The sequence below is a fragment of the Peromyscus californicus genome, unplaced genomic scaffold (genome assembly GCF_007827085.1).
Source record: "Peromyscus californicus insignis strain IS unplaced genomic scaffold, ASM782708v3 Scaffold_11__1_contigs__length_118956290, whole genome shotgun sequence".
NCBI lineage: Eukaryota > Metazoa > Chordata > Mammalia > Rodentia > Cricetidae > Peromyscus > Peromyscus californicus.
In genome coordinates this window covers 9,843,624-9,871,476 of record NW_026294402.1, presented here as the reverse complement: position 1 = coordinate 9,871,476, position 27,853 = coordinate 9,843,624, and the positions used below count along the sequence as shown (strand labels likewise).

The window sequence follows — 27,853 nt, the reverse complement described above, 5'->3', positions numbered from 1 at the left end:
CTTACACATCAGTTAGCGGACAGAAAGAGTCTAAACTGAGTTTTTCTTCGGATTATAACTCGTTACCTGAAGTCTGAACTGGTAGTCAGTCTAGTCAGTAAAGCTCTGATCTGGGCAACACTGAGCTCAGCAAGCACAGAAAGCATGCACACTGAGACTCTTTTTACACTGACTTGTGTGTTGGTGTTACTTGCATATGCATCTGTGCACCATGTGTGTCTGCATGCCTTGTGCCTACAGAGGTCAGAAGAGGGTGCTGGATCCCCTGGAACTAGTTATGGATGGCTGAGAACTGCCTTGTAGGTGTGACAACTGAACCTGAGTCTTCTGCAAGAGCAACAAGTGCTCCTGACCTGAGCCACCTCTCCAGCCCCCATCTGTGTCTTAATAAATGACTAACTGTATAATCTTCTCATGCTACTTGCAAATGTGAATTCACTGCTTAGGCTATGCAGGTACTTTCCCAGGACAAGCATTACTATTACTGCACAAGTCACTGTCCTTCCAATTAGCTAACCTTCCACACAGACTTCAAAGTCTTGGGTAAAGATGAAGTGGAGTTGGGTTGTGTTTGCTTATTTTCCCATCACTAAGCCAAAGCATGAAAAAAGCATACACCATAGCCATCCTCTTCCCAGCCTGGAAAAGTTAACACCTTAGTTACCATTCCTGGATTCCTACCCAACAGTGGTGTGCATCCGTACTTTTGAACACGGTTCCCTACATACCAGATTAAGTCATTACTTCTAGCTTGTTTTTTTCATTTTTTCCTCTATTCTGACAGGACTGAGGAATTGCTTTATTTTTCTGAAGTAGTTTTAAATGAATAAAGGGAAAGAGAAGACCTATATAAAATTGTAGTTAAGACTTAATGTGACAGATTGAGTCTGTCATCAACTTTCCAAAAAAAAAGAAATTTCCTTTAATCAGCAAAATGTACACCCCAAGAACTTTTATCACTTCTACTCTATAATTTATATTGGGAGTAAAAACAGTAGAGCACTTATGTGAAAATCCAAATTCCAGTTCCATCTTTTATTAAAGGGACACTGGATAATTTTGAGTCTGTTATCTATACCAAATCAGGGCTCTCTTGAGAAATCACAGACCACATAAGCAAAACAGCTTTGCAACTATAAAACTGACATCTGATTGCATGCTTTATTAGCTACTGTGATTACACTGAATAGATGAGTGAATATTCATTTATTTGCTAATTGTTTTCGTTCATGAATATCTGCAGAAAGAAGTCTTTTGACTTGAGTATTTTCTGTATTGAAGGTGATAGCCTGAACCAATCACCAAGACTGCTCCAGTTTCTTTTCCATTGCTGTGAAAAAAACACCCGACAAACAACTTCAGGAAGAAGGAGTTTATTCCAGCGCAAAGGTCAAGGGTGTAGTCCATCATGGCGGCAAAGTCACAGCAACAGGAGCGCCGAGAGAAAGCTGGTTACTCACATCCAGAGTCAAGAGGCAGAGATGAAAGCACTAGAGCACAGTTCACTTCCCGAGTTTTGTGTAGTCAGGGCTCCCTTGCCCACAGAGTGGTCCAACCTCTATGACGATGGGCCTTCCCACACGGAATAACATAATCAAGATAACCCCCACAGGCATGTCAGGTGCCCATCTCCCAGGTGGTTCTAGAGCCTGTCAAGTAGACAACATCAACCATCACAGACTCTTACATATTGAAAGAAAAATTTAGGTTACTTGTGTAAAGATTACTTTAACAACATATGCTTAAATATTTAATAAAATCTGAGCACAAGAAATAAGAAACCTGTCAAGTGATCAATGTATAATTTTTCATTCTGATTTTAAACTAAATCAATGGCAAACACTTACAATTAAATAATGAGGCAACTCTGTAGGTAACAGTTACATTATAGCTGTGATATTCTAGTTTTCCAAACATTTCCCAGGTCATCCTAGAAATGTAGTGTCATTCTGAAGTATCTTTCAGCATATATGAAATTTCTTAAGTAAATTCCTTTAGAAGGGAATTAACACTACATAAAGTCCTCTGTTTCTTTCTTTTTCCTTCATGATGCTGGGGACTGAACCTGTGAATACCAAGCACTGCTCTACCAATGAGCTACATTGCCAGACTAAGTCCCTTTTTGGAGATGATCTATTTGCAAATTTGAGCCTATGGTTACAAAACCAAAGATAATGGAATGGGTATCTGTGAAGCCAAGCATAGTAAGTGTGCAGAGATAAACAACTACTTATAAGAAGCACTTTGAGCCTGTGCAAGCCTCAACTTGGTCCCCCACACCACAAAAGTAAATTATTAACACCTGAAAAGCATCCTTTAACTAAGACATACCTCAAAACACTCAGAAATTGAGTAGTAACATTTTATAATCTAACTTTTTCTTACTTCCAACATTACAGGGTATTTAAAAAAAAAAAACTGGGCTAACTTCAGTTATGAATACAAGGTATAATTCAGGAACTATAAGACACAATACAAAATATGTAAAATAATAAAATTAATTTAAAATGTATGGTTCAAAACATTCCTTAAGAGTTTTAAATAAAAAAGAGTTCTCCATGGGGAGAAAAACAATGAACAGAGCTGCTCACAGAACAGCTAGCCCACACCTCCCACTTACAGATGCTAAAAAAATGACGTCAGATCTTCACAAATACACAACACTCAATCCAGACAGGAATATGAATGTCTGACATACAAAAAAGTGCTCTTTCTCCACCAAAACTATTACTCAATGATTTCAAAATCAATCAGCCATACATCTGGCTAAAGACGGAGAAACAGTGTGCGATCTTCAGGAAAATGATGTATCTGTGGCTTCTAGGTTTTTCCAGGTACAATGGTGAACTGGTTATGATGCTAACATGTGAGATTATAAACATGAAGCACAGTGAGGCTGTCTAGCCAAATAAAAAAATACTACATGACCCATGAAGACTTTGAAGAAAAAGCACTAACCTTTCCCAGCCTCCCAAAATTAACTGTATTTTTGGATAAATAAACTTCCCAATGTCCTTTCCTCATCTGCAAACTCTTGGAGCTGACTGAGACTCCAAAAAGCATCTGAACTGATGGTTCTCAAACTTCAGTACAGACTCTTGGACCTATTCCCTCTAATTCAGAACAGGCTAGAAACTGCACACTAAATGTTCACAAGCACCACCTGAACTAGAATGTGCAGGTCTCCAGAGCATCTGAAAAGCACTGAGTGGTCCTGATGGAACTAACAGTACATATATAGCTGTCACAGCACCAAGCTATCAAGAATTCAGAAACTAATTGGTAGAGAGCTTGCCTGGCATTTAAAAAGCCCAGAATTTGATCCAAAGAATCCCATAAATCAAGTGCAATGATGCTCTCCTGTAGTCCTGGCACTCGGGAGGTATAAGCTAGAGGATCAGAAGTCATGGCCACACTGAGTCCAGACTTTTCTCAGGAGGAAAAAAAATGCAGCATCTAGCATAGAATGAAAAGATACAGTGACTACTCAACAGGTCAGAGAGAAACAAAGAGATGAAAAGAGCAGTGGGAAGGGAGGGAGAAGGCTTGCATCTAACTCTCCTCTTCATGACTAAGACATAAACCACGTTTGTATCTGCTGCCAGAAACAAGGTCTCCATATAAATATAATTTGTACCCTAGTCATCATCTTCTCCTAGCAAACTTCAAAGTCCTAAAGGAAAAGGAGGAAGTACACAGAAGCACCCCCATGCCCCAAACTCTAATGGAAAATTACTGGGCGACTAAAACTTAATGACTGCTTTCCCCAGGTAGAAGAAATCACAGGATGTTCTGGACTGGAACATGGAAGTGAGATTAAAGTTTGAAGTCACTGATTACTCATATGCACAAATTTCATTTGGGATAATACTGGATCCAAAGATAGTACTGGCAATATTACTTTCTGTCCATTTTTGTAGTTTCCCATTCACTTACATTATAATTTTTGAGATCTTTTATCTTCGCTTCTGATGATCTTCAAATGTCAATGGCTCTTAACACATTAACTGTAAACAAACACAAAGGAACTTAGGGGTTCAGACACTGAATGAGCCCTAGAGTTAAGTACTCTAAATGACTGTGCAAAGTCTGAGGGGCAGGGAAGGAGAGGAAAAGGCTTCACTTGCATAGTTCATGTGATCTTCAAAAATAAAACTGTCCTTGCAAATGAAAACTACACAATCACCAGACATCTTGCTTTCTCTATGAAAAAGAAATGTTCAAAGCTAAAGAAAATTCTCAATTCACTAACGTGCCTTTACACTTCTCCACATGGCCACATGGCAAGAAAGCACCTCTCCAACCAGTGTCAATCTGTGCAGGAACTGTCCTCTAACTGCAAAGCTGTCTGAACCCCAGGCAACTAGTCTTCAGGCACAATCATTTCTGTGTCACACAGACCCTGAAGTCAAACAGACTTGGTCTCCAAGGTCAATACGCTCTAATCTTCAGTTTTCTTTCTGTAGAATGGAAAATTTAATACTATCTTATACAGACTTATGTGAGAAAAGCACATTAGTAACTTAGTGTCACAGTCAGCACCCAGTAAGCCCACAACAAACATTCAGAGCTATTGTTTATATTATGTTGTTTATTAACTCTATTAATTTGTTACTCTAACAACTATCACAAGAAAAGCAAAACTTACCCTGGATGTTTCTATTTTTGTTACCCCTTTGATACAATGAATGTTTTTCAATATTGGTAAAATAAGGTTTATTAACTTTATTTTTGACCTTTTACAGACAGACATCTTTACTTAGGTCAAGAAAATTACAGCTTGCCAAGCAGCAGTGGCACACACCTTTAATCCCAGCACTCAGGAGGCAGAGCCAGGCGATCTGAGTTCAAGGCCAGCCTGGTCTATAGAGCAAGATCCAGGACAGGCTCCAAAACTACACAGAGAAACCCTGTCTCAAAAAACAAACAAACAAACAAACAAACAAAAAAAGAAAGAAAATTACACTCATAGTCATTGGCCCATCAATTATTGTCCTTTTTACAGAAGCACAAACTCTGTGAGACGTATAACTGCTTGAACAACCACTCATTTGCTACTATCAGGAACAGGAATTCTGCAGGGCCGGGTGTCACTGGAGGTTTTTACTCTTTTGGGTGGCTCACCACTCAGCTTACACGAAGGCTTACTCTTAATTATAAATGTCTGGCCTTAGCTTGGCTTTTTTTTTTTTTTTTTTTTTTTTTTTTTTGGCCAGCTTTTCTTAAATTAGACTGTCCACCTTTGGCCTCAGGGGCTTTTATCTTTCTCTATTCTTGTATACCTTTTCTTTCCTTCTTACTCTGTGTCTGGCTGTGTAGCTGGGTGGCTGGCCCCTGGGTCCTCCTCCTCTGGCTACTTCTACTTTTACTCCCAGGGTGCTCCTATTTTCTTCTATATATCCTCTCTCTGCCTGCCAGTCCCGCCTATCCTTTCTCCTGCCTCACCATTGGCTGTTCAGTGCCTTATTAGCCCATCAGGAGTTTTAGACAGGCAAAGTAACATGGCTTCACAGAGTTAAACAAAAGTAACACCTGAAAATAATATTCTACAACAGTCAGAGGCCATGCATGAGGAACAGCAAGCAGTTCTGAACTCATGGAAAATGGCTCATTGGTCAGCATAACCACAGTGGGTGTGTCTCAGAGAGGCAGAGCCCTGGGGACTAGTTTCCTGAGGACCTCGCGCTGTTATTGAGCACAGCTCTGCTTATTTCCCTCATGGTCACCACATCCCTCATAATCTGTGAGTTGTATGAAAACTGTAAGGGGGTTTCTAGCCCTCACTGGGCACTGTCACTGGTATTTAAAATAACAGCAATTGACTTTTTCCAAACACTGCTGCTGGAGCAGACTAATGAGTCAAAAACCACCCTTAGAATTCAGAGCTCTAGATTGTTAGGTTAAGATGTTTTGTCAATGGCTTTGATGCCATCTTCTGTTGTGACCACTGCTTTGCAATCAGAGGCATCTCCAGCTTCCATGAGCATGGAAGGAACATGCTTTTTGCTTTTAAATGGTTCATTTGTCTCAGGGAGAATCCAGTGCCTGTGAATTCTCCTCTACTCTCTCTCTTCTATTCCTTAAGTCAAAACCTCCAAGTTTTGCCTTAGTACAAGGCCTTAGAGCAAAGCCTACAGAACCTAATATCCTAGACTGCCTTACAGCTAGCCATGGCCATAGAACCATAAAAGAGCCAACTAGACAGTGGCTTAAAAGCAACTTGTGATCCCCAAAGCTTATCTTTTAAAGAGAGGAACTGTCCTCCACCTGAAAATGCAATGCCAGGCTCTAACTGCCATCTTGGCTCATACAGTAACATGAAGAATCTGTATCCTTGGCACTCAGATCCACTACATCACAACTGCATTAACTCTGTGGACTTTTATTGGAGAAAAGAAAATTTGTTGTATTAAATCACCATTAGTCCAGGTTTTCTGTTGTACTCTGCTAAATCTAAACCCAACTTTAGGTGTAACTCAATGGTACAGTACTTGCTTAACATGCATGAAGCCTTGGACTCCATCATTAGCATTTCAAAGCATAAATATCAATAAAAAACATAAAACCTGGGACCTAAGCAACCATTCAGTAGGTAAGGTGTATGCTGTGCAGGCATGAAGACCTGAGTTCAAATCCTCAATACTCACAAAAAAAGCCACGTGTAAGTATGCTTCTGTAACTGTAACTCTAGTGCGGGACATGGAAGTGGAGAAAGGTGGATGGTGAGTGTGGAAGGACTCAGTGGTCGGCCACTCGAGGCAAAACAGTCTGCTCCTGGTTCAGTAGGGAACCCTGTCTCAAAAATAAGATGGAGGACAAGAGGAAGACATCCAAAATCAACCTCCATCATCCATAGGCACAGACAAAAACAGTTGTGCACTCACATGCACACAAAGACAAACAGACAAACACAGCTGCACACACACAAAACCTAACCTTAAAAAAAAAAAAAGGAAGTTCTAACATACCAGTTTTTAGATTCCATGGGGGGAGGGAGTGTTAAACAATAAAGCATATTTTTAAAGTTCTTTTTTTTTATATATTGAAAACCTAGTATCTGTTGTAATTCAATCTGGATTAAAAAGTACTCAAAGACCTCAAGGTTATTCACAGCAGCAATAGTCTGTGAAAGAAAGTGGTTCCTACCATGGGTCATGAGCACCCACAAGGAAGAGCTGTGTAGCTTGTTCATTGAGTGTCTCCAGTGATGACCACACAGTTGTCTGTGTGTTAACAGAGCTACAGGTCAGGGGCACTGAAATGACTGTTTCCATTAGGAAGGCATCTTCCACAGTCTCTTGTACTCTGAGTATCCAGGACCTCCTGACATCATCACTTTTTAGACCCCCATTTTTTTTTTTTTAGGGGAAAAAGTTTATTCAGCTCCCAGCTCCAAATTACAATTCAATGTAGTGGATTGCATCTCTATGACTCAGTGCCTGGTCTCGATGTTCTCTCTGGTTCACCCAAACTTCCATGCTTTTAAAACAAGAACCATATGGATAATGCTTACAACATTATCAAGTTCTGCTACCAGCTGGGGATGTAGTCTATCCCTCTTGGGACACAGATGTATTTCCCTGTTGATTAAGAATTCTGAACACTTTAAAAGTTTATTAACCACTAATATTTTTTATTTGAGAGGCTGGAGTGATGGCTTAGTAGTTAGAGTACTTGCTGATTTTCCAGAGGATCTGAGTTAACCACTTAGCAACTTCATTCTTCACAAAAGTAGAAAATAAAACAATTCAAAATTTACATGAAAACACAAAATTCCACATAAAGTAATCTCAGATAATAAGAACAGTACTGGAAATGCAGTGCTGCTTTGATTTAATAGATTCCAGGAGAGAGAGAGTTGATTTTCTTCAACGATATGGCTCCAAGTACGCTAAACGTACTCTAGTGAGTGGCCCCACACCTGTGACTCTGAGTAGCAGAAATTGGAGTCAATGGGTTGTTAAATTTTCAAAAAGGGAAGACATAAAGTTGTGAGTAGTAGGGAGGTGGGAGTGAATCTGGGGCCAGTTAATTCATGGGAGGACTTGGGATAAAGATAATCAAAACATACTATGTGAAATTCTCAAAGAGATAATACAATACTTAAAAAAGAATATTGCTGGAAATATTTTTGTATCTAATTTTAAGCTGTACTACAGAAAACACATTAATAACACGACAAATTTTTGTCACAAAGTAGACACAGCTCAATTAAATCCAATCAAATATAATTGAATTGAATAAAACAGAGGACCCTGTGAAGACCAGAGGTATCAGATCCACTGAGCTGGAGTTATAGGCAGCTATGAACTATCTTAGACCCCCATTTTTAACCTAACTTCCTGTAGGAATCAGTCTTATAAAATCATTACAGGTCCTTGATTAGCATCTCTTTAGGAGATTCGGCCATTTATTTAACCTAATTACATAGCACAAGGATAGCAAGTACTTTCCCAAAAAATGGAAAATATTCCACAGTAGAATCTGGAGAATTTCCACTACTCAAAATCCTAAATCACATGCAGTCTTAGGCTGTGGTGGTTTTTAATACAATAGCATAATTTGGCAGCTTTCCAAAAGAAACTTCCTGCCTTCTGGCCCTATGTGCCCTCCAGAGTTACTTCCTTCCCTTGGGTACAATTCGGTTGCACTTGTTTGGCCTGTTTATGCTGTCACATAACTTCTCCATTGTAATAATTTTATAAATTATTTTATTGTAATGCATTACATTAGGACCCCTATTTTTAGGAAAAGTCCTAGAGTCTACAGTTTTAACTTGTGTTATTCACACCTGAAAATAAATACTCAGAAAATTTCCTTTAAAGATGAGATTTAATAAACAACAACAAAAAAGTATACAGGATCCAATATCAGCCTCAGGATTGACTTTCATACTTTTGAATAGTAATCAGGCTTTTTAAAATCTTCATAGTACATATTGGTAAGTTCATAATAATATTGGGCCTTACACAGAGATTAAGGTTCTTTTAGGGTCTAGAAATAATGAATTGCAAAATAACTTTTAGATTACCACTACAATCAGTGCCAGTAATAACAAAGCCAAGGGGGCCACTGAACCAAATAGTCACTTTGTCCTGAAGCTGTAACTTTTAACACTAGTCCTGGCCAGCTGCCTCAGAAAACACACCACAAGTCACAATGCAAATAGGTAAGAATGTAATTGTATATAAACCCATCACTACTGGAAAAACCTGGAAGCATTATTTCCTACCAACACATCACTTCCTGGAAGCATTATTTCCTACCAACATATCACTTTCAAGTGACCTCGAAGTTAAAACTACAGATGAGATTTTGCAACAAAATATGCTTTGGGCATCCTGGAAACGCTTTACCACTTAAGACTATAATTAAAATTCACAGAAACAGTAACCCAGGATTCACTATTTTCAAATGATGATAATTTTAAGAAAGACATGCAATTTACAAAATGCAATTAAATTGAAGTGTAGGAGAGTGCACATCTGTAATCAAAACATTCATGAGACTAAGGCAGAAGATTTTTTAGTTCAAGGCCAGACTGGGCTACACAGTGAGCCTTTCTAAGAAAAAAAAAAATCAGTTGTGAATGGCCTTCAGCATGTGTTCGTTCTCTTGTTAATGAAAGTCAAGCATAAATATGGGACATGGAACATGCATGCTAAATTATCAACTAGAAAGCAACTGATAAAATCAAAATAACAAGAGACAAGCAAGTATTACCCAGAATAACTACAGCATAAGAATATATGAAAAGGGAAAAGACACACCAAAACGACTGACACGGAAAATGAGACTGGGGAGTCAAAGTAATCAAGATTAAAGATGACAAGGTGAGGAGGGCACGAGAAAGGACCGAGCCTAGAAAAGAGAACGCTGTCAAAGATGACCACACAGGGTGCTGCGCGCTTCACACCCAAGTAAGCTTAGGCTAAACCTGAGGTTGCAACTGTTCAGTCACAACAGGAGAGTCCTTTTAATCCTCTGAATGAGGACAACAAACAAGACCAGTGCTGAAGAAGCATCAACATTCCTTTGTTTCAATGTTCGGAGCACCTGCTAGACACGTCTTACCATCTGACCACACACGGAAAAAGCAGGCATCAAAGACACCTACTCAGTGCAATCCACAGTACACAGCCTGGAAGATGGAAACCAGATGTAGGCGGTAAACTAGTACAACACACTGCTGAAGGTCAGGGCTGTCCGAGCCTTCGCAACTGGCCTACAGTAGGGATTTATTTATATTTCATATTCCGTAGAGTCCTATTTACATCAAGAATCACAGCAAGACCAACAAAAATAAAATTATAGAAACAGCTGGATGACCAGTATGGCAAAGTAAAGTTTGTCCCCACATCCTAGGGAGGGGAGCTACATGTATGCAGAGTAGGCAAGAGCTGCCTAAAGAGGGCAAAGCAAGATCCACCACAGACGCTGCTTACTACAGTTGTTAGGAACTATCTGAATAAGGGGGAAAAATGGTCTTTTAAAGTCAAACTATCAGATCTATGTTGACCCAGAAGGCAAAGTTAAACCAGCACAACTCAAAAACGACTCACACCCTCCATCAAGACAACACACTTTTAGTGGAAGTTCAGGCTTCCCAAAGCCTTTCAACCAATTTCAACAGAGTACATCCTTTTAAAAAAAACAATGGACCCTGAAATGAATTACAGGGTTCAATGTCATATTTATATTCTCCCCAGAAAGGACAAAAATGTACTATCAATTAACTATTCAAACAAGATATTTCAACCAAATTCATCTCATAATTGAAGCATTTGAGACCATCAGAAATGAGTGTTTTATCAACTTCAGTTACAAATTTGAAGTTTTTTGCTAAGCTGAGGAGATAGTTTCTATTTTCCAACAAATACAAAGTAATAATTTTTCCATAATTTTCCTTGTAGCTAAGCTCAATAGAAATTTAAGTCAGAGCTGATGAGATGGCTCAGCAGTAGAGAGCACTTGCTACTCTTGTGGAAGACCAGGGTTCAGTTCCCAGCACCCACATGAGGGACACATCTGCCTGTCCCTCCAGTTTAAGGGAATCTGATACTCCCTTTTGACCTCCTGGACTCCAGTGTGCATGTAGTACACATAAATGTGTATGGAAGCACATACACATTAAAAAAAATTAAATAGTACTCAATTTATCAATCTACTGGGTGAGAGAAACTGTGATACATTAAGCAGTATTAAAGATTACTTTGTAGAGTATATGAAAACAAATTCATAAGATAATTTATTTGCACTCTGAATAAACAAAAAATAAAGAACAACTTTAGAGTGACAGGACAGAAAACAGCTGAGCTACCATAGTCAAGCACTCACACTTTGCTTGTAGTACTTCGTACTTTGTAGACTAACAAAACTTGAAATAAAATACACTTGTAGAAATAACATAGTCTGTCCTGCCTGTACATTAGAATCACCTGTGACTGCCTACATTAAAATTAAGCTAACAAGTTTCTATAATGAAGCTATTCTCTACAGTTAATTAAGGAGTGTCCCAAACAGACACCACATATAATGTACATTATGTTGGTAAATGTCACTGATGTTTAAGCTAAGAAACTGGCTTTGTGAGGCTTCGTCCCCGCCCCATGTTAAAACTAAGCATGCTTGTCTCAGAGTGTCCCCAAAGGCCTCTTGTCTGTTGATGTGCTGGCCCCCAAACTCTGTGACAAGGAGGGCAGAAGAGTGAAAAGAAGTGTCATGTCCTTGACAACACAACTCCGGTTAAAGTAAAAACGCTGTGTTAAACACAGCTGGATCAGCCTCCACGAGCGGTAAGTGAGCAGGAATAAAAAGGGCAGAGGCCATAAAGAAACTGCATTTTCACCTCTCACGCCGAGGGCCCAGCGGAGGAAGCATGGCTCTGCCGGACTCTCCATCCCCGAACCGGCTGCCCGTGGCTTCTCCTGTCTTCAAGGCCCCGGCCTCTCCAGGCCCAGGCCTCTCCATCCCCGCCCAGCTCTGCCCTTTCCATCTCTGCCGCAGCCCTCGCCTCTCCTCCGGCACGCCCCGGCCTCTCCACCCGCACGATCCCGGCCTCCGTCCCAGCACGCTCCGGCCTCACCTGGACAGTGAGTCCTCACTGGGCGGCCGTGCCGCCGGGGGCTGCGCGCCGAGACTCTCGCAGCTCGAGCTCTTCTCCATGGCGCGAGAACAGGAGGCCGCTGCACCCTCTGCGGCCGCCGGCGAGAGATGCGGACGGAGGAGCGCACGGGGCCGCAGCCGCTGTCAGCCCCGCACCAGCCCGAGTGCGAGACCGGAAGCGGCCATGTTCCCCCAGCCTGCACCGCGCGCGGGGGCTGCTGGGAGCCGGGACCCCTGGCCCCGCAAAGCTGGGTCCTGCGCCTGCGCTCCGGCCGCCCAGCGGGAGGCGGGCGTGGGGAGCGCGAGCCGACCAGCAGGGTGGAGACTTTGAGCTAAGAGGGAAATTTCCAGGAGGAAGGGAACACTCTTCTATCAGAAGACACAAGGAAGTGAAGGCTTGGGAGCGGTGGAGCGTGGGCAGCCTGTGGGATGAGCGGGGGAGGGGAAAGGGGAAGACAAGAAACCTGGGGAGATCAAGGGACAGCAAAAGGTACAGCATGCTTGAGGTGAGAATCCCTTGTGTAAAGGCAAGCAGTGAAGCTAGGCGGACTCAGATTCCACTGCCTCCAGTTATCTTGCATTTACATGGGCTTCCTTCTCTGTAAGTGTACTAGCCTCACAGAATATGGGAGTTAGTAATTTTAAAATGCCTAAAACAGTGCTTGCTGAAGACGCACTCAAACAGTAGCCAATGCGTGCACGTATATAAACAATCTAACATTTAATAAATGGTAACTGTTATGAGAGAAAGCTAAAGGATCACAGACCAGTAGCAACTGGTTGGTAGGAGAAGGTACTAACAGCTCCAGTGGGGGATGCGAGGGAAAACACTTTCTATTCCACCTCTGGCCATCATCCTACAAAGGAGAGTGAGAATGGAGCTGGAGTTTTCAGGTCTCCTGTGACAAGAGTATGGGTCAGTGTGGCTTGGTAGTGTGTCTATAGCTGATAAGCAACCGGTAAAGCATAGGAAGGGGACTGAAGAGAGAATGGGGGAGAAACTGGTAAATGCACAAGCAGCGTTAGACACAAACACTGCTGGATGCAGTGGTTTAAAATAGAGGACAAACTTACCTCTCCATATCCCGTGCTCCTTCAGATTCCCTTGCAAAGCAGGAAGGGAATGTGGAGATGGAATGTGATAAGGGGACAGGAACTGGGTAAAGGGGGAATGTTACTGCCCATGACTTTCTGTTACTCAGAACACAAGAAGGACAGATAGTATTAGAGAAATGTTTCTGATTGTGACTATGCCTTAGTCACCTCATACATATGGAAATGCAAAAAATGTTTCTGTAAATAAAAGAATCTTTTAAAAACTCCTTGCTAGGATAAATACAATTGTGCTGACGCAAATTACATTTATTTTAATACAATTACTTGTTTTTTTTTTTTAAAGAAAATCTTAATTTATAGAACCAAGGAAATAATTTGTGTGCTAGCTTTCTATTACCGTGACAGTATGCCTCATGAAAGGTTTATTTGGGCTGATAGTTTCAAAGATTCCAGTTTATGGTTACTAGTCTCCATTTTTTTTTTTTTTTTTTTTTTTAAGTCTGTGGTAGAAGAGAACATCCTAGCTGGGAACATATGGTAGAAAAATCTGCTCATCTCCAGGTGACCAGAAAGGAGATAAGGAGGAACAGAGGGAGAGAGAGCGGCAGAGTTCCAGTCCACCTTTAAAGGGCACTCCAACTACTCCCCTCCTCCTAAAGTTCCCAGTACCTCCCAGTGACACTGTCAGCTGACAACCTAGCCTTTAGAGCACATAGCCTGTGGGAGATATTTCAGATCCAAAACCCTAACAATTTGTAAATACATTCCCCACAAGATCAACCTATCTCAATTATGTTCTATGTAAACTAGAAAAGTTACAAATGAATGAGTGGATATGTGGTTGATTATGTTAATCCCACAAATTCAAGGAGAAAGACCACTGCCCCAAGTCATCATGGCCAAATTAAGCAATTAATTAAAGCAAATGTACTTGTGTACAAACTGTTTGTATAGGGAGTTGTCTCTCCCTAAAGATGGGGTTCAAAAAAATCAGCCTTGGAGGTGGGGAGGATAAAGGTTTTTTTAGCTCAGGGTAGGGGGTTTCCAAATGGGGGATTTGGCAGGCAAATAGGTGGGGTTACAGAAGCAGAATGTGTATATGTATGTATGTATGTATGTATGTATGTATGTATGTATATATATATATATATATATATATATATATATATATATATATCAAGTTGGTCCTCCTGAAACAAAGCATGATTGCAAGATAGTCTTAACAACAAGTTGTCATAACAACCCTTTTGAAACAAAAGTATGGTTGCTGTTTTCTGGAACAGGCAATGCAGAACCAGTTGTAGTTAAGGTTACAGGTGGGGCATGGCCCAATCCTTGAGAAACAGATTTAGTCATAAACAGGAATGAATCTAGTTTGCCTTTAATGTAAAATGACTTTCAAGCCCCAAATGGAGGCGAGCTGGTTCATCAATTAGCCTCAAAAGAGCCTTTCTCTTCCATTTTCCATGGAAGAGCAGATGGCAAGCAATTATTTTTATCTCTAATTTTTCAAGCAATCTTAGTTGTATCTCTGATAGGCCAATGGGATAAGTAGTCAAATGAGACACTTTGACAAGCATAAATATCTGTACAATTCATGAGAGACTGTGTCTACTGCTTCTCTGTCCCTATCAACCTTTCTAAATCCTGACTCATGGACACTTGATACTTTAACTTGTGTCTTCCAAACTCTGCATGTTGAAGAAGGATGAACCCTTGAAAGGAAGACCCATTTCATTTCAATGTTGTGTTGACTGCTATAAACCTGTCTTCCTGGGTAATAACTTGTACATGGCCCTCTCTAGTCATTATTATGGAACACTATTAAATGGCTTGAGATTGCAACCAGAAAAACCTGCTTTGCTGTCCTATGCAGTCACTAAAGCTTGATCTGAATGTTTTTTTCTCATCTCTGAAAACACAGAACAGGTTGTTTTTCTTAGCAGTCAGTTGCACGGGAAGCTTTTAGTAAATAGATCTGTTGCTATTATTGTTTCTTTTCCCACTGCACTTCAGCTTTACTTCTGACCTGAATGATGAAGAGTAAAAAGCAAAGAATACTTTAATTTCAGGTGAAAGTTAAATTGCTGCATTCCTTATCTTACACATTGGTTGTTAGGTCACATACCTAAGAAAAATGAACCTAAGGCTTCCTGCATCTCAGTTGTCTCGTTTTTATAAGAATAACTTAGCATCAGGGCTTGGGAAGATGGCTCAGGAAAGTACTGTGCAGCCATGAAGACCTGAACTCTATCCCTTAAGAACCTACATGAAGGAAGAAAACTGAGCTTAGTGGCCTGCTTGTAATCTCACTGGCCAGAGGACAGAGATGGGTATATTCCTGGTTCTCTTTGGCTAGCCAGCCTATCCAAATTGAGGAGTTAAGGTAAAAGTGATCGAATAGGTCTCACAAAACAAGGGGTGGTGTGCTGGTCAGTTTCTGTCAACTTGATACAAACTAGAGTCACCTGGGAAAAAAAGAACCTCAAGGAATTATCCCCCATCAGACTGGCCTGTGGGCATGTCTCTGGCATTTTCTTGATTAATGGTTGCTATTAGCAGGCACAGCCCACTATGGGTAGCACCATCCCCAGGCAGAAGATTCTAGACTATATGAGAAAGCAAGCTGAGCAAGCCATGTAAAGCAAGCCAGTAAACAGCTTTCCTCTACACTTCCTGACTTCCCTCAATGATGGATTGTGATGGTGTGTTAGCCAAACAAGCCCTTTCCTCCACAGGATGCTTTTGGCCATGGTGTGTATCACAGCAGCAGAGAACCAAGTACCTGAGGCACGAGAGGCCTCGATGCACATGAGCATGCGCCCTTGTGCAAATACACAAATGTCCTTGTATATACACAATACAATCATACATGAACTGACATTTTCCAGTTATAGACACTGATTATCATTCATTCAAAAATCACTATATCTATAGGTGTGTTACCCACCAGCTTGTCAAAGGCTGCTCATTAGATTATTCAAATCTAAATGAGGAAATGTCTTGAGATGGTAATATGATGAGCTATGAATGGGAAAGCGTAAGGATAGGATGTGTACTTCTCTCAAGACACACAGTCCTTAAAAACATCAAGCATGCATAAACCTTTTAATTATCTACAATAGCTACCCCAAATCTGGGATCTCATATCTCCATAGTTTTGAGTCAAATGCACTCAGCCATACTGAAGATAGTACCTGGAAAATTCAAGGAAGGATACATTTTAAAGGGTGTGTCATCCTGACTAGCTGATGGAATCTCGTGTTCCCTTCTTTCTATGAAAGCAAGATAAGAATCAAATCACTGGATAGTCACTTAGTAGCCATCTCCATTTTCAGACAGACTGATGTAATATTACTACTTCAGTCCACGTGTTCAAGAAACCCCCACATAGTGGCCCATTACTATACCACGATGTCTGTCACTCACCTCCATTTCATCACAGGGACGTTATATCATAATGTGTCATCACAAGAAGAAAGGTTGTGCACTAAAACAAGAGAATGAGAAAGATCAAATTTATGGTAAATTGTTCCAGATTTATTAGCTATCATTACACTCTTAGTGTGCTTATTTATATACTCAGCTTTATCACAGCATATTAGTTGCTTTTTGCTGTAATCAAATACCTGAAAAAAACAACTTAGAAGGGACAAGATTTACCTGGCTCATAGTTTGAGGGGACACAGCCCATTGTTGTGGGGAAGGCATGGCAACAGGAACAGCTTGTAGAGGGGTCTCATCACCCAACATCTGAGAGGAAGGAGAAACAAAGATGGGACAAGAAACAGGCCAAAGCTATCAAGGGCGAGGCCCAATCCTAGTGGCCCACTTCCCCAGTGAGGCTCCACCTCCTCAAGTTTCCCACTTCCCCCAGTGAGGCTCCACCTCCTCAAGTTTCCCACTTCCCCCAGTGAGGCTCCACCTCCTCAAGTTTCCTGAGGAACTAAGGAGATTGTGTCAAAAGGCAACTGGAAAGTGAGAAAGTTTTCAGATAAAGAGAACACTACACTGTGTACCAGTCCCTGCGATTTCTGGCTAAGCCCTGCTTGAGTGTGCACAACATGAAGGCAGAGTACAAGTGACTTGGGGAGAAGAGCAGAAAGTAGGAGAGTTCCAGGCAATTCCTGCTGGAAGAGATGAATAAGATTTAACTTGTTACCTAAATAAGTATGACAGAGTCCATGTCTAAGCAACTTAATCTCCCCACTAAACAAAAGCATTAGCACTTTCTAGAGGATTAGAACAAAACCCAAAGACCCTGAAAACAATTTTTTTTAAGATTTATTTATGTATTATGTGTACAACAGTCTGCCTCCATGTATGCTTGCACGCCAGAAGAGGGCACCAGATCTCATTATAGGTGGTTGTGAGCCACCACCAAGTGGTTGCTGGGAATTGAACTCAGGACTTCTGGAAGAGCAGTCAGTGCTCTTAACCTCTGAGCCATCTCTCCAGCCCCTGAAAACAGTTTCTAAGACACAACCCAAAAATGCTTCAGACATATTCTCAAAGGAAAAAAATAACCAAAAGAAGCAAAACTCAAGAGTCTTAACATGTTAAAAGTACCAGGCAATGGCTTAGGAGCAGCTAATATTACTAGGTTCAATGAAGTAAAAGAAAACAGTGATTCTCAGCAGAAAAGCTGCATTTCTTTTTTAAAAATGTATACATATCCCCCCTCTCTCTCTTTCTTTCTCTCTCTCTCTCTCTCTCTCTCTCTCTCTATATATATATATATATATATATAGGCAGGAGGATCAGGAGTCAGCCCTCAGCTACACCAAGATTTACAGGCAGCCCTAGACTAGAGACTCTTCATCCATCCATCCATCCATCTATCTATCTATCTATCTATCTATCTATCTTCCTTCCTTCCTTTCTCTCTCTTTTTCTTTCTATTTTCCTTTCTTTCTTCTATCTATCATCTATATATCTACCTATTCATCTGTCTATCCATAAACAGACAGAGAGGCAGAGATAGAAATCAGTGACTGAGCCTGAGGAGTGAGGAAGGAATTAACACATCAGTCAGCTTTGCTACAGTGCGCTGTGATAACGATCTTGAATCCCACAAGGAGTCCTCTGAGAAAGGCTGGCTTCTCTCTATAATTACTTGGCAGCTGCCTGTGTGCTGTGATTCTACTCTATACGTTGTCTTTCTGAGACACTAAACAAAGGACATGAGACATGTCTAGTTTGCTTTTTTCATGGCAGAATGAAAAGAAGTTCTTAAAGCTTCTTCTTGGACAGGACCTTCATCATTTCACTAATACTGTGGCATAAGAAGTATGTTCCACCCCAGGAGAGGAAGACCTAATATAATCAGGCTCTATAGACTGCAGCAGCAAAAACTTCAAATAAGTATTCCAATCTCACATAGTGTTTTCCATAGGTAGACTTTTACCACCAGAAGAGCCAGAGACAAAATGTAAACATTTGAATCAGCAGAGGACAGCATGACCCAGACAAGGAAAGAAATCATAGAAAAAAAGATATACAAACAACATGATTAAATGAGCAAAGTGGGGACTTGGGATGCTGCCATGAGAAATGACGCAGTTCTAGAAACAAGCTGCAGTGTGGGGATGGAGAAAGAGACCTTCAAGGTTAGAGCCAAACAGCAAAGAGGTGCCCTGCCTCGCTTGGTCATGTGCGAGTCTAACTGATGCAACTAAGTCACATCGAGATTCCTACACTCAAAGAAGTCTAGAAAATATATTTCAGCTTTCATCCTCTGTAGGTTCAGAAAGAATATATAAAACACTGGATACCATGCATTACATCCACCACAGGTCATTCCTTCGGCTATTCTGCCTTCACAAGCACCATCCAATTGATACTTCAAATTCCAAATAACAGCTTCAATAATGCAAGATATATGCTCCCAGCCATAATAAAACTACCCTAGACACAGATAAAAACATGCTCCCTAAAGAAGACAACCTAAGTCCTAGGATCTGTATCTCTGAGTGGTGTTTATTCTTTTCTCCATAAATCAGAGTGACAGTATGATGCACTAAGGAGATGGGACTAATTAATGATATTATTGAATGATGAAAGTAAGCAGCCATACTATATAACACAGTAAGGAAAGAAAGAAAGATGCATGAAGCAAGATGCTGAGCAAGGGAGGAAATATGGTGCTCGTGTGTGTGTGTGTGTGTGTGTGTGTGTGTGTGTGTGTGTGTGTGTGTGTGTTTGTGTGTGTGTGTGTGTGTTTGTGTGTGTGTGTGTGTGTGTGTGCCTTCATGTGTCTGTCCCAGGGTCTCTTGATGGTCACCATTGAGCTAGTGTATGGTGAGTATCCTGGCTCAATCTCCCATCTCTCTGTGGGGTTAATGGGATCATGGATGCTTACATTACTGTATCCTGCTTTTATATGGGTTCTGGCAATCTGAACTCAGGTCATCAGGCTTCCACAACAAGCACTTTATCCACTGAGTCCTTTCCAAGCCCATGGGTAGCTTTTATAGTTAGTAGTTTATCACTAAGCCTTTGATGGATATTTATAATTCCTTAAGATCTCCTTCCATGTTCCTTCTGTCTTTCTTGGCATTTCAGCTAGTTGAAATTCTTTGCTTTTTTAGGTAAGTGAAATTCATTGCTTCTTACTACAGCAACTACTTTCTGTACACTAATTCACTCACTTTGGAATCTCAAAATAAGCTCATGGAATTCCTAACTTACAGTCTGGTGAGTTCCCAATCCTCCACAGACAGGTCCACAGGCCAACCCAATGTGGACACTTCCTAACTGAGACTCTCTTCCCAGGTGAGTCTAGGCTGTGTCAAGTTGATAGTTAAAGCTAACTATGACAATATAACATGGAAAATTTGTACACAAAAGATAGCCAAGTGGCTGTACAGTCTGTCCAGAACCTACAGAGTTACAACAATACCATAGATTGAAGTCTATAAAGAAAATTGGGATACAACTCTCTCTCTTTCAACAGTCTGATATGATCAAATGAAGTATGAGTGAAACACTCGCCAAGAGCAGTGACTGCAGTGGCCTCCCTTGAGTAGCAGATTGTAGCACGAATCTTAAAAGGTCTTATTAATAAAAAACAAACTGGGTGCCAGTTATTGGGGTGAATGCTGGAAGATCAGAGAGATAGAACAAGCCACAGCTTCCTCACCTCGCCAGTTCCTCAGATGATCCTGTTTCCTCAGACTGGAAGCCTCTGTGGCCTCATCCAAATAGATCTCAGCTGAACTGCTGCTCAAAAGCCTAAAAGCTTAACCAGCCAAAAACTTCTAGTTTCTGGTCTTCAAGCCTTATATACCTTTCTGCTTTCTGCCATCACTTCCTGGGATTAAAGGCTCTTGTTACCACACTTGGCTGTTTCCAGTGTGGCCTTGAATTCACAGAGATCAAGGCGGATCTCTGCCTCCAGAATGCTAGGATTAAAGGTGTGAGTGCCACCATTTTCTGGCTTCTATGTCTGTCTAGTGACTGTTCTGTTCTCTGACCCCAGATAAATTTATTAGGGTGCACAATAGATTGGGGAACACAATATCACCACAGCAGATGGCTCCACAGAGGTAGCAGTTCTGAATTCTGAATTAAACAGTCCTTGGTGCAGAATGAATTTAGACTGCCTATCCTCTCTGGGCCTTCTGCAAATGTGGGAATGCAACTAATGTTCCTTCTTTTAAAATATCCATTTTATTTTTCTTCCTTTTTTCCTCCTTTTTTCTTTCTCTTTTTTATGTTTTGAGACAAAGTCCAACTTTGTAGCACAAGCTGGCCAGAAGCTTGCTGTGTAGCCCAGGCTGGTTTCAGATTCATGGCAGTCTTTCTGGCCTCAGCCTCCCAAGTGCTGAAATTGCAAACATTCATGAGTCACCACACCAAACTATTTTTAAACTTTTTTAATTAGCACATATTAATAACATAAAATAATGAGTTTTCTGGTGACTTTTTCATCTCTTCCCATCTACTCAAATCATGTGCACATAAACACAAGCATGCACATGTTCAAATGTGAGCATGAAGTAAAATGACATATTTAAAGCATTGAGTATCTGGCACTAAACATACATACCTGTCTAATTTGCTAACACTGTTGATGCCTTAAGAGAGACATAACTATGTGGATCAGACTGAAAAGGGACAGCAGATTGAGCATTGCTACAGTTTTGGAACTAACTGAAGATCCCCATGGCTATTTATTTTTATGAGAACCTAGGAATATGTTGAACAATATTCAAAGACAGAACCACTTAACATACATATCATATATATTAATTTTTTCAAAATTAGACACCATTATGACATATTTCAGCAAAGCATGTTTTTGTAGTTCTCCTTCCTCCGCCTGCCCCTTGTTAACCCTATTCCCACCTTACAACCTACCCCCACACTCTTTTCCTCTTTTATGATGTACATATTTTAGACATAAACTGTTCCTGGATTTAAATCCATTCATTTCACCTTCCCAGGTAATGTAATCTCTATGACAGTAATTTAATTGAATAGTCATTTTTCCATTGAGAAAATGATTTGTCTCAGTTTGATCCCAGTTACTAAACTCTACAGCTGTACACAGGCTGCTGTCTTCCTTTGATTCATTAAAATGACTTTCACATTCACCACCTTCTTGTGACTTCTTGATATATTGCTCCAAGCACTGGAAAGCAGATAAAAGATTGCTGGCATATTGGGAAGGATGAATTTGTCCTGGAAGAGATTACATCTTGATATATTGTCATTGAATCTCTTGGAGAGTGTTGTATGAACTGCCAAGCTTCGGTACCTGTCCCAAGTGTCTGACACTCACTGCCTGATGTGCATGACATTTAGTGGTGTGAGTTGCTTTGAATGTCTGCTCCAACCCACGGCAATGAATAAGAATACACCAACAGTTATCTCTCCCTGACCTTAAATGAAGTTCCTGTTTTGAGATGAATGCTAATAAAAATACATGTATCTTCACAAAAGGCTGAAATCAGTTTGAAACATTCAGAATTGAAGATAAAATTGAGTCAAAATAATCTAAAGCTTATTTTTGCTTCAGTCTCTCTTGCCATATCCAATGAGTTTGACATATCTTTGCTAGCAACAATTGCATCCTAGTATTAATGCTCAAATCCAACCAGATATCTTCTTCCTCCTGCCTACCTTGAATATCCCATTTAAAATCTTTACATGCACTTTGCACTCAAATTTCCTTTATTTACTCTTGTCTTTTTTATACCTTGTATCATCTATTTATATTTATAATATAATAAACATATTATTATCTATTCTTCATTATGTATTGATATGATCCTCAATTGTATATAAAGGAATCTATCAACTTTGCCAACCAATGTTTTCCAAGCATGTGCAAGAAGCCATGGTATGAGATAGGAGTTCAACAAGATATTGAGATGAATGACTAGATGGATATAATTCACAGTTTAAAAGACTGATATGATTTGATAATGTTCATGAAAGTATCTAAGCACAAAGGGATAGTGTGTTTCGGAATATTTGTTTAACTGTGTAAAGATGTGTTGCATTTGTTTATGTTGCAGAATATTTGTTCAACTATGTAAAGATGTGTTGCATTTGTTTAATTATGTAAATATGTGTTGCTGCTTAAGGCACCTGATTGGTCTAATAAAAAGCTGAATGGCCAATAATGAGGGAGGAGGTATAGGTGGGACTTCCAGGCAGGGAGAGTAAGTAGGAGGAGGAAGTTGGGCTTGAAAAAAGAAAGAAAAAGAAATGCCAGGGAGATGCCAGGGAGCAGCCAGCCAGACTTGGAGGAAGTAGGAAAGCAGGACATACAGAATGAAGGAAAGATAAGAAGCCCAGAGGCAAAATGTAGGATAGAAGCAGGTTAAGTTTAGTTGTTAAAGGCTAAGCATTTATAATTAATAAGTGTCTGTGTCTTTATTTAGGAGCTGGTTGGCAGCCCAAAGAAGACTTCAACTACAAATGGCACCTAATGTGTGACCTGAATTTTCACATTGGGCTTGAGAAAGCCCAAAAAGAAAAACAAACAAAGGCTATGGCTCCTTTAAGAGGCGCTGCAGTGCAGCAGAGCACTTGAGCAGCTGGCACACAAAGTAGAAACAGCGAGCTAAGTCAAAACACCTGCCACAGTGTGGACACCAACTTCCTAGAGCTGGGGTGGTTAAATGCAGCTCTTGGATAATCACAGCTCCCAGTTAAAGGCAGCTCTTGGCCAGGCCCATGGGCTTAAATCCTGGCTGTTAAGTCCTCAAGGAGGGGGTTCAAGGCCTACCTGCTGCTAAGCATCTTAAGGTTTGGCTCACATGGTCAGAGAATGTTACAGGTGCATAGTAAAACGGGTTCAGACCAAAAATACCTTTAAACAGGTTACAGTGTGCATAATGTGCTTAAGGAAGAAAAGAAAATGTGTATAGATAGTTATAGAAAAAAAAGTAGTTTAAAAATAATTAAGTAAAGTCTTTAAAAAAAGAGTAAAGTAATATAAAAAGAATAAGCTATATAAAGATGGGAAATACACAGGGCATCTGGATCCTGTATCTTGCTGTGTTGACTTTGAATTTTTGAATGCTGATGAGCAAATGGCAGCAGTTGAGAGACATGGGATTGTAAAAGGAACTGCTGAATTAAACCAGCCTAGATACTTTAGGGATGTCTTAACTTTAAAATTGAATTCAAGGCTGGGCGAGGTAATCTAGCATGAGGAACAGGTTCCCAAAAGCCAGCTAAGCATGCCAGGGACAGGTCATGATCTCACTGCTAGGAGCCTCACAGCCAGACCAAGCTACACAATGCAGAGGGCCTAGGTCTGTCCCATGCAGGCTCCCTAACTGTTGGTCCAGAGTCCATGAGCGCCCGTGAGCTCAGGTCAGCTGTCTCTGTGGGTTTCCCCGTCATGACCTTGACCTCCCCCTTCAGCTCATACAATCCCTCCACCTTTCTTTGGCAGGACTCCCAGAGCTTGGCCCTGTGCTTGACCTGTGCTCTCTGCATCTGCTTCCATCAGTTACTGGATAAAGGCTCTCTGATGACAATTGGGGTAGTCACCAATCTGATTATAGAAGATAGCCAATTCAGGCACCCTCTCCACTATTGCTAGGAGTCTTAGGTGGGGTCACCTGGTGGATTCCTAGGGATTTCCCTCTTGCCAAGTTTCTTCCTAGCCTCAAAATGCTCCCCCACCGCCCATCAAGATGCCTCTTTCATTACTCTCCCTCTCTGTCCATTCCCCCAAGCCCCCTCCTCCACACCCCCAGTTTACCCAGGAGATCTCTTCTATTTCTCCTTCACAGGGAAATCCATGCATCTTTCTTTGGGCCTTCCTTGTTATCTAGACTCTCTGGGGCTGTGGATTGTAGGTTGCTTATCTTACACTTTACTCCTAGTATCCACTTATGAGTGAATACATTCCATGTTTGTCTTTCTGGGTCTGGGTTACCTTACTCAGAATGATTCTTTTCTAGTTCCATTCATTTGCATGCAAATTTCATGATATCATTGTTTTTTACAGCTGAGATTAATACTCCATTGTGTAAATGTACCACATTTTCCTTACCCATTCTTTGATTGAGGGGATCTAGGTTATTTCCAGGTTCTATCTATTAAGAATAATGCTGCTCTGCTGGGTACCGGCTCCTTGCTGTCGAAATGGGCAAGTTCATGAAACCCGGGAAAGTGGTGCTGGTCCTAGCCGGACACTACTCCGGACGCAAAGCCGTCATCGTGAAGAACATTGACGATGGCACCTCAGACCGCCCTTACAGCCATGCCCTGGTGGCTGGAATTGACCGCTATCCCCGAAAAGTGACAGCTGCCATGGGCAAGAAGAAAATCGCCAAGAGGTCAAAGATCAAGTCCTTTGTGAAAGTTTATAACTACAATCACCTCATGCCCACGAGGTACTCTGTGGACATCCCCTTGGACAAAACAGTTGTCAACAAGGATGTCTTTAGAGACCCAGCCCTGAAACGCAAGGCCAGGCGGGAGGCCAAGGTCAAGTTTGAGGAAAGATACAAGACAGGGAAGAACAAATGGTTTTTCCAGAAGCTTCGCTTTTAGATATATTTTTGTTCCCATCATTAAAAAAAAAAAAAAAACTTGAAAAAAAAAAAAAAAAAAGAATAATGCTGCTAAGAACATGGTTGAACAAATGTCCTTGTAGTATGATTGAGCATTCTTTGGATATATGCCCAAGATTAGTATAGTGGGGTCTTGAGGTAGATTGATTCCCAATTTTCTGAAAAACCACCATACTGATTTCCAAAGTGGCTGTACAAGTTTGCATTCCCACCAGCAGTGGAGGAGTATTCTCCTTACTCCACATCCTCTCTAGCACTGGTCCTGCTTCAACTTGATGTGCCATGCTTTATTCAAACCCATGGGAGGCCTGCCCCTTTCTGAATGGAGATGATGGAGGAGAAGTGGAAGGGGAGGGGGTAAAGGGGAGGTGGAGGGAAGAAACAGGAGGAGAGGAGGGAGGGTAAACTGTGGTTGGTATGTAAGATAAATGAAAATTTTTTAATTAATTAAAAAAGAATTAAAAATTTGAAGCTCAAAATTATAATTATGAGGGATTAAGTGGGTATTTGAGCTGGGGTTCTATGGAGAATTGTTTCTTTGTTTGTTTTTTCGAGACAGGGTTTCTCTCTGTAGCTTTGCACCTTTCCTGGAACTCACTCTGTAGTCCAGGCTGGCCTCAAACTCACAGAGATCTGCCTGCCTCTGCCTCCCTAGTGCTAGGATTCAAGTCATGTGCCACCATCGCCTGACTGAGAATTATTTCATTTGTGCTAACTTAAATGCATGCAATTTGTTGTGACTATAACTAACATGGTTGGCATCCTATAAAGTAGAAATAGGGATTGAAGCACCACTTCATTTGAATCTTAAATCTTTTCTGAATTGGTGCCAATTGCCAAGCCTTACTTAAAGAAAGGTCTTAGGGAAGATGAAAGGGTGAACTGAGAAACAAGAAAGAAAAATCCACGTAGCTTTGGCTCCTTAGGATGAGGGCTGCCCTCAGCTTCTGCTCGAACTACAGTCGAGCACCTAACAATTCTCAGGAGCAGAAAGAAATAGTGATTTTATATTTATGAATAAAAGATCGTGCAAGTTAAGTGATTGTTGAGATTCTTTTTTTTTTTTTTTTTGGTTTTTTTTTTGGTTTTTCGAGACAGGGTTTCTCTGTGTAGCTTTGCGCCTTTCCTGGGACTCACTTGGTAGTCCAGGCTGGCCTCGAACTCACAGAGATCCACCTGGCTCTGCCTCCCGAGTGCTGGGATTAAAGGCGTGCGCCACCACCGCCCGGCGATTGTTGAGATTCTTGTTGAGCAATATAAAAGAAAAATATAAGAGACTGAGATGACTACATGATAAAATGGGTTTTAGAGAATAAAATGGAAAAAATATTAAGAAATATTGATATGGGAAAAATGATTACAACTAGGTAAACAGAAGGTACAAGTTAAAAATCATAGAATAAGGGGGCTGGAGAAATGGCTCAGTGCTTAAGAGCACTGGATGCTCTTCCAGAGGACCTGGGTTTGATGTCCAGTACTCATATGGCAGTTCATAATTGTCAGTAACTCTAGTCCCAGGAGGTATCATGTATGCCCTCTCTGGCCTCTGTGGGCACCAGGCATACATGTGGTGCACATACCCAGGCAACACACACATACACACAAACACACACATAATGAAAATGATAAAATCTTTAAAAAATTGAAAACTAAAGCCATACTTGACAGGTAAAATAACGTCCATGTTGCATCCTTGGTGGACAGTGTTGGGGCTGTGACAGAGGGAAGTGCAAGTAGATAGATACCTCTGAAACTTCCTACAACCTTTCTCAAATTACAGGGGGCCCAACAGCCTCTTCCGGCCTCCTAAGGCACCAGGCACACTGTAGTACACAGACATACATGTAGACAAAACGTCCATACACATAAATTAAAATATATACCATAGGGTAAAAGTGGTAAGAGTGTGGAAGCAGTGCTTGGCAACTCATTTCTACAGTATGGAGACAAGAACATATGCTGTTTTTTAAGGAGGAAATACATCCACACTGACAGTTAAAAAGCTAACGAGAGATCTCAAACTAAAGTAGATATCCAGAAAATGTCTCTTACTTTTGTTCTCCTTAGTGTCCCTCAAAGATTCTTTCAGCTTAGAATGGACACCAGCCTCCCTCACTCTCTTATGCCCTGAGTCTCAAAAGCAACTTTTTAAATGCCAGTTTTCAAAGCATGCTGCCCCGAGCGCTTCCTCCCAAAACAGAAAGTGAGGCGCTTTCCCCATCCCGGCCCTTTCATTTAAAACTTTGATTTCTTGATGTCTTTATTACCTGAAACGTGTCCCAGGGCTGTGTGGAGTGCTTTACCCTGCTCTGAGGCTCAGCAGGGAAACCAAAGCAAGTCTGGAGAGACTGGTTGGCTGGAAGGCAAACCGATAAAATTTTAGTTTTTAAACTTATGTATAAAATGTTGTTTCATTGCAAATACATCAATGTTCAGCATTTTATTTTTTAAAAAATCTTATTTTCTAAAAGGCCACTGAGAATACATTCTTATATTAAATGACACCAGACGGTGTTTGTCTAACTGTACCACAGATATCCACTTTTCAACTGACGTAGGAAAATTTTAAGTTTTAAGAAAAATTCCCCAAACACGGACCCTCATATATTCAAGATGATGGTCAAATGGTAGGACTTGAATTCTTAACC

General features: G+C 40.8%; 2 protein-coding genes and 2 long non-coding RNA genes across 7 annotated transcripts in view; 2 read left to right on the top strand and 2 right to left on the bottom strand.

Moving 5' to 3' along the window:
• Positions 1-12,293, bottom strand: part of Mtmr2 (myotubularin related protein 2) — a 68,750-nt gene extending 56,457 nt beyond the window's left edge. For 2 of the 4 annotated variants that reach the window (XM_052752175.1, XM_052752164.1), the window contains exons 1-2: positions 12,086-12,200; positions 3,937-4,007 (exon numbers count right to left, since the gene is read on the bottom strand). Coding sequence is in view for 2 of the 4 variants with exons in the window: in XM_052752124.1 (XP_052608084.1) it covers positions 11,849-11,970 (122 nt within the window). In the remaining 2 variants the exon portion in view is untranslated. Of the gene's footprint in view, positions 1-3,936; positions 4,008-11,848; positions 12,025-12,085 lie in introns of those variants that run through there. The other 2 variants (XM_052752133.1, XM_052752124.1) reach the window with 2 other exon arrangements.
• Positions 12,294-12,510: 217 nt separating this feature from the next.
• LOC128119127 (uncharacterized) overlaps positions 12,511-27,853 on the top strand; it is a 60,487-nt gene continuing 45,144 nt past the window's right edge. The window contains exon 1 of the long non-coding RNA XR_008221466.1: positions 12,511-12,611. This is a non-coding gene — a long non-coding RNA (uncharacterized LOC128119127). The remainder of the gene's footprint in view (positions 12,612-27,853) is intronic.
• On the bottom strand, positions 16,545-27,560 carry LOC128119130 (uncharacterized). The gene is made up of 3 exons (XR_008221467.1): positions 27,473-27,560; positions 16,825-16,914; positions 16,545-16,651 (listed from the first exon to the last, which is right to left on the bottom strand). It is a non-coding gene; the product is annotated as an uncharacterized LOC128119130 (long non-coding RNA).
• Positions 24,760-25,228, top strand: LOC128119122 (60S ribosomal protein L27-like). The gene has a single exon (XM_052752307.1). It carries the CDS (start codon positions 24,775-24,777, stop codon positions 25,183-25,185), a length of 411 nt encoding a protein of 136 aa, XP_052608267.1. The 5' UTR covers positions 24,760-24,774; the 3' UTR covers positions 25,186-25,228.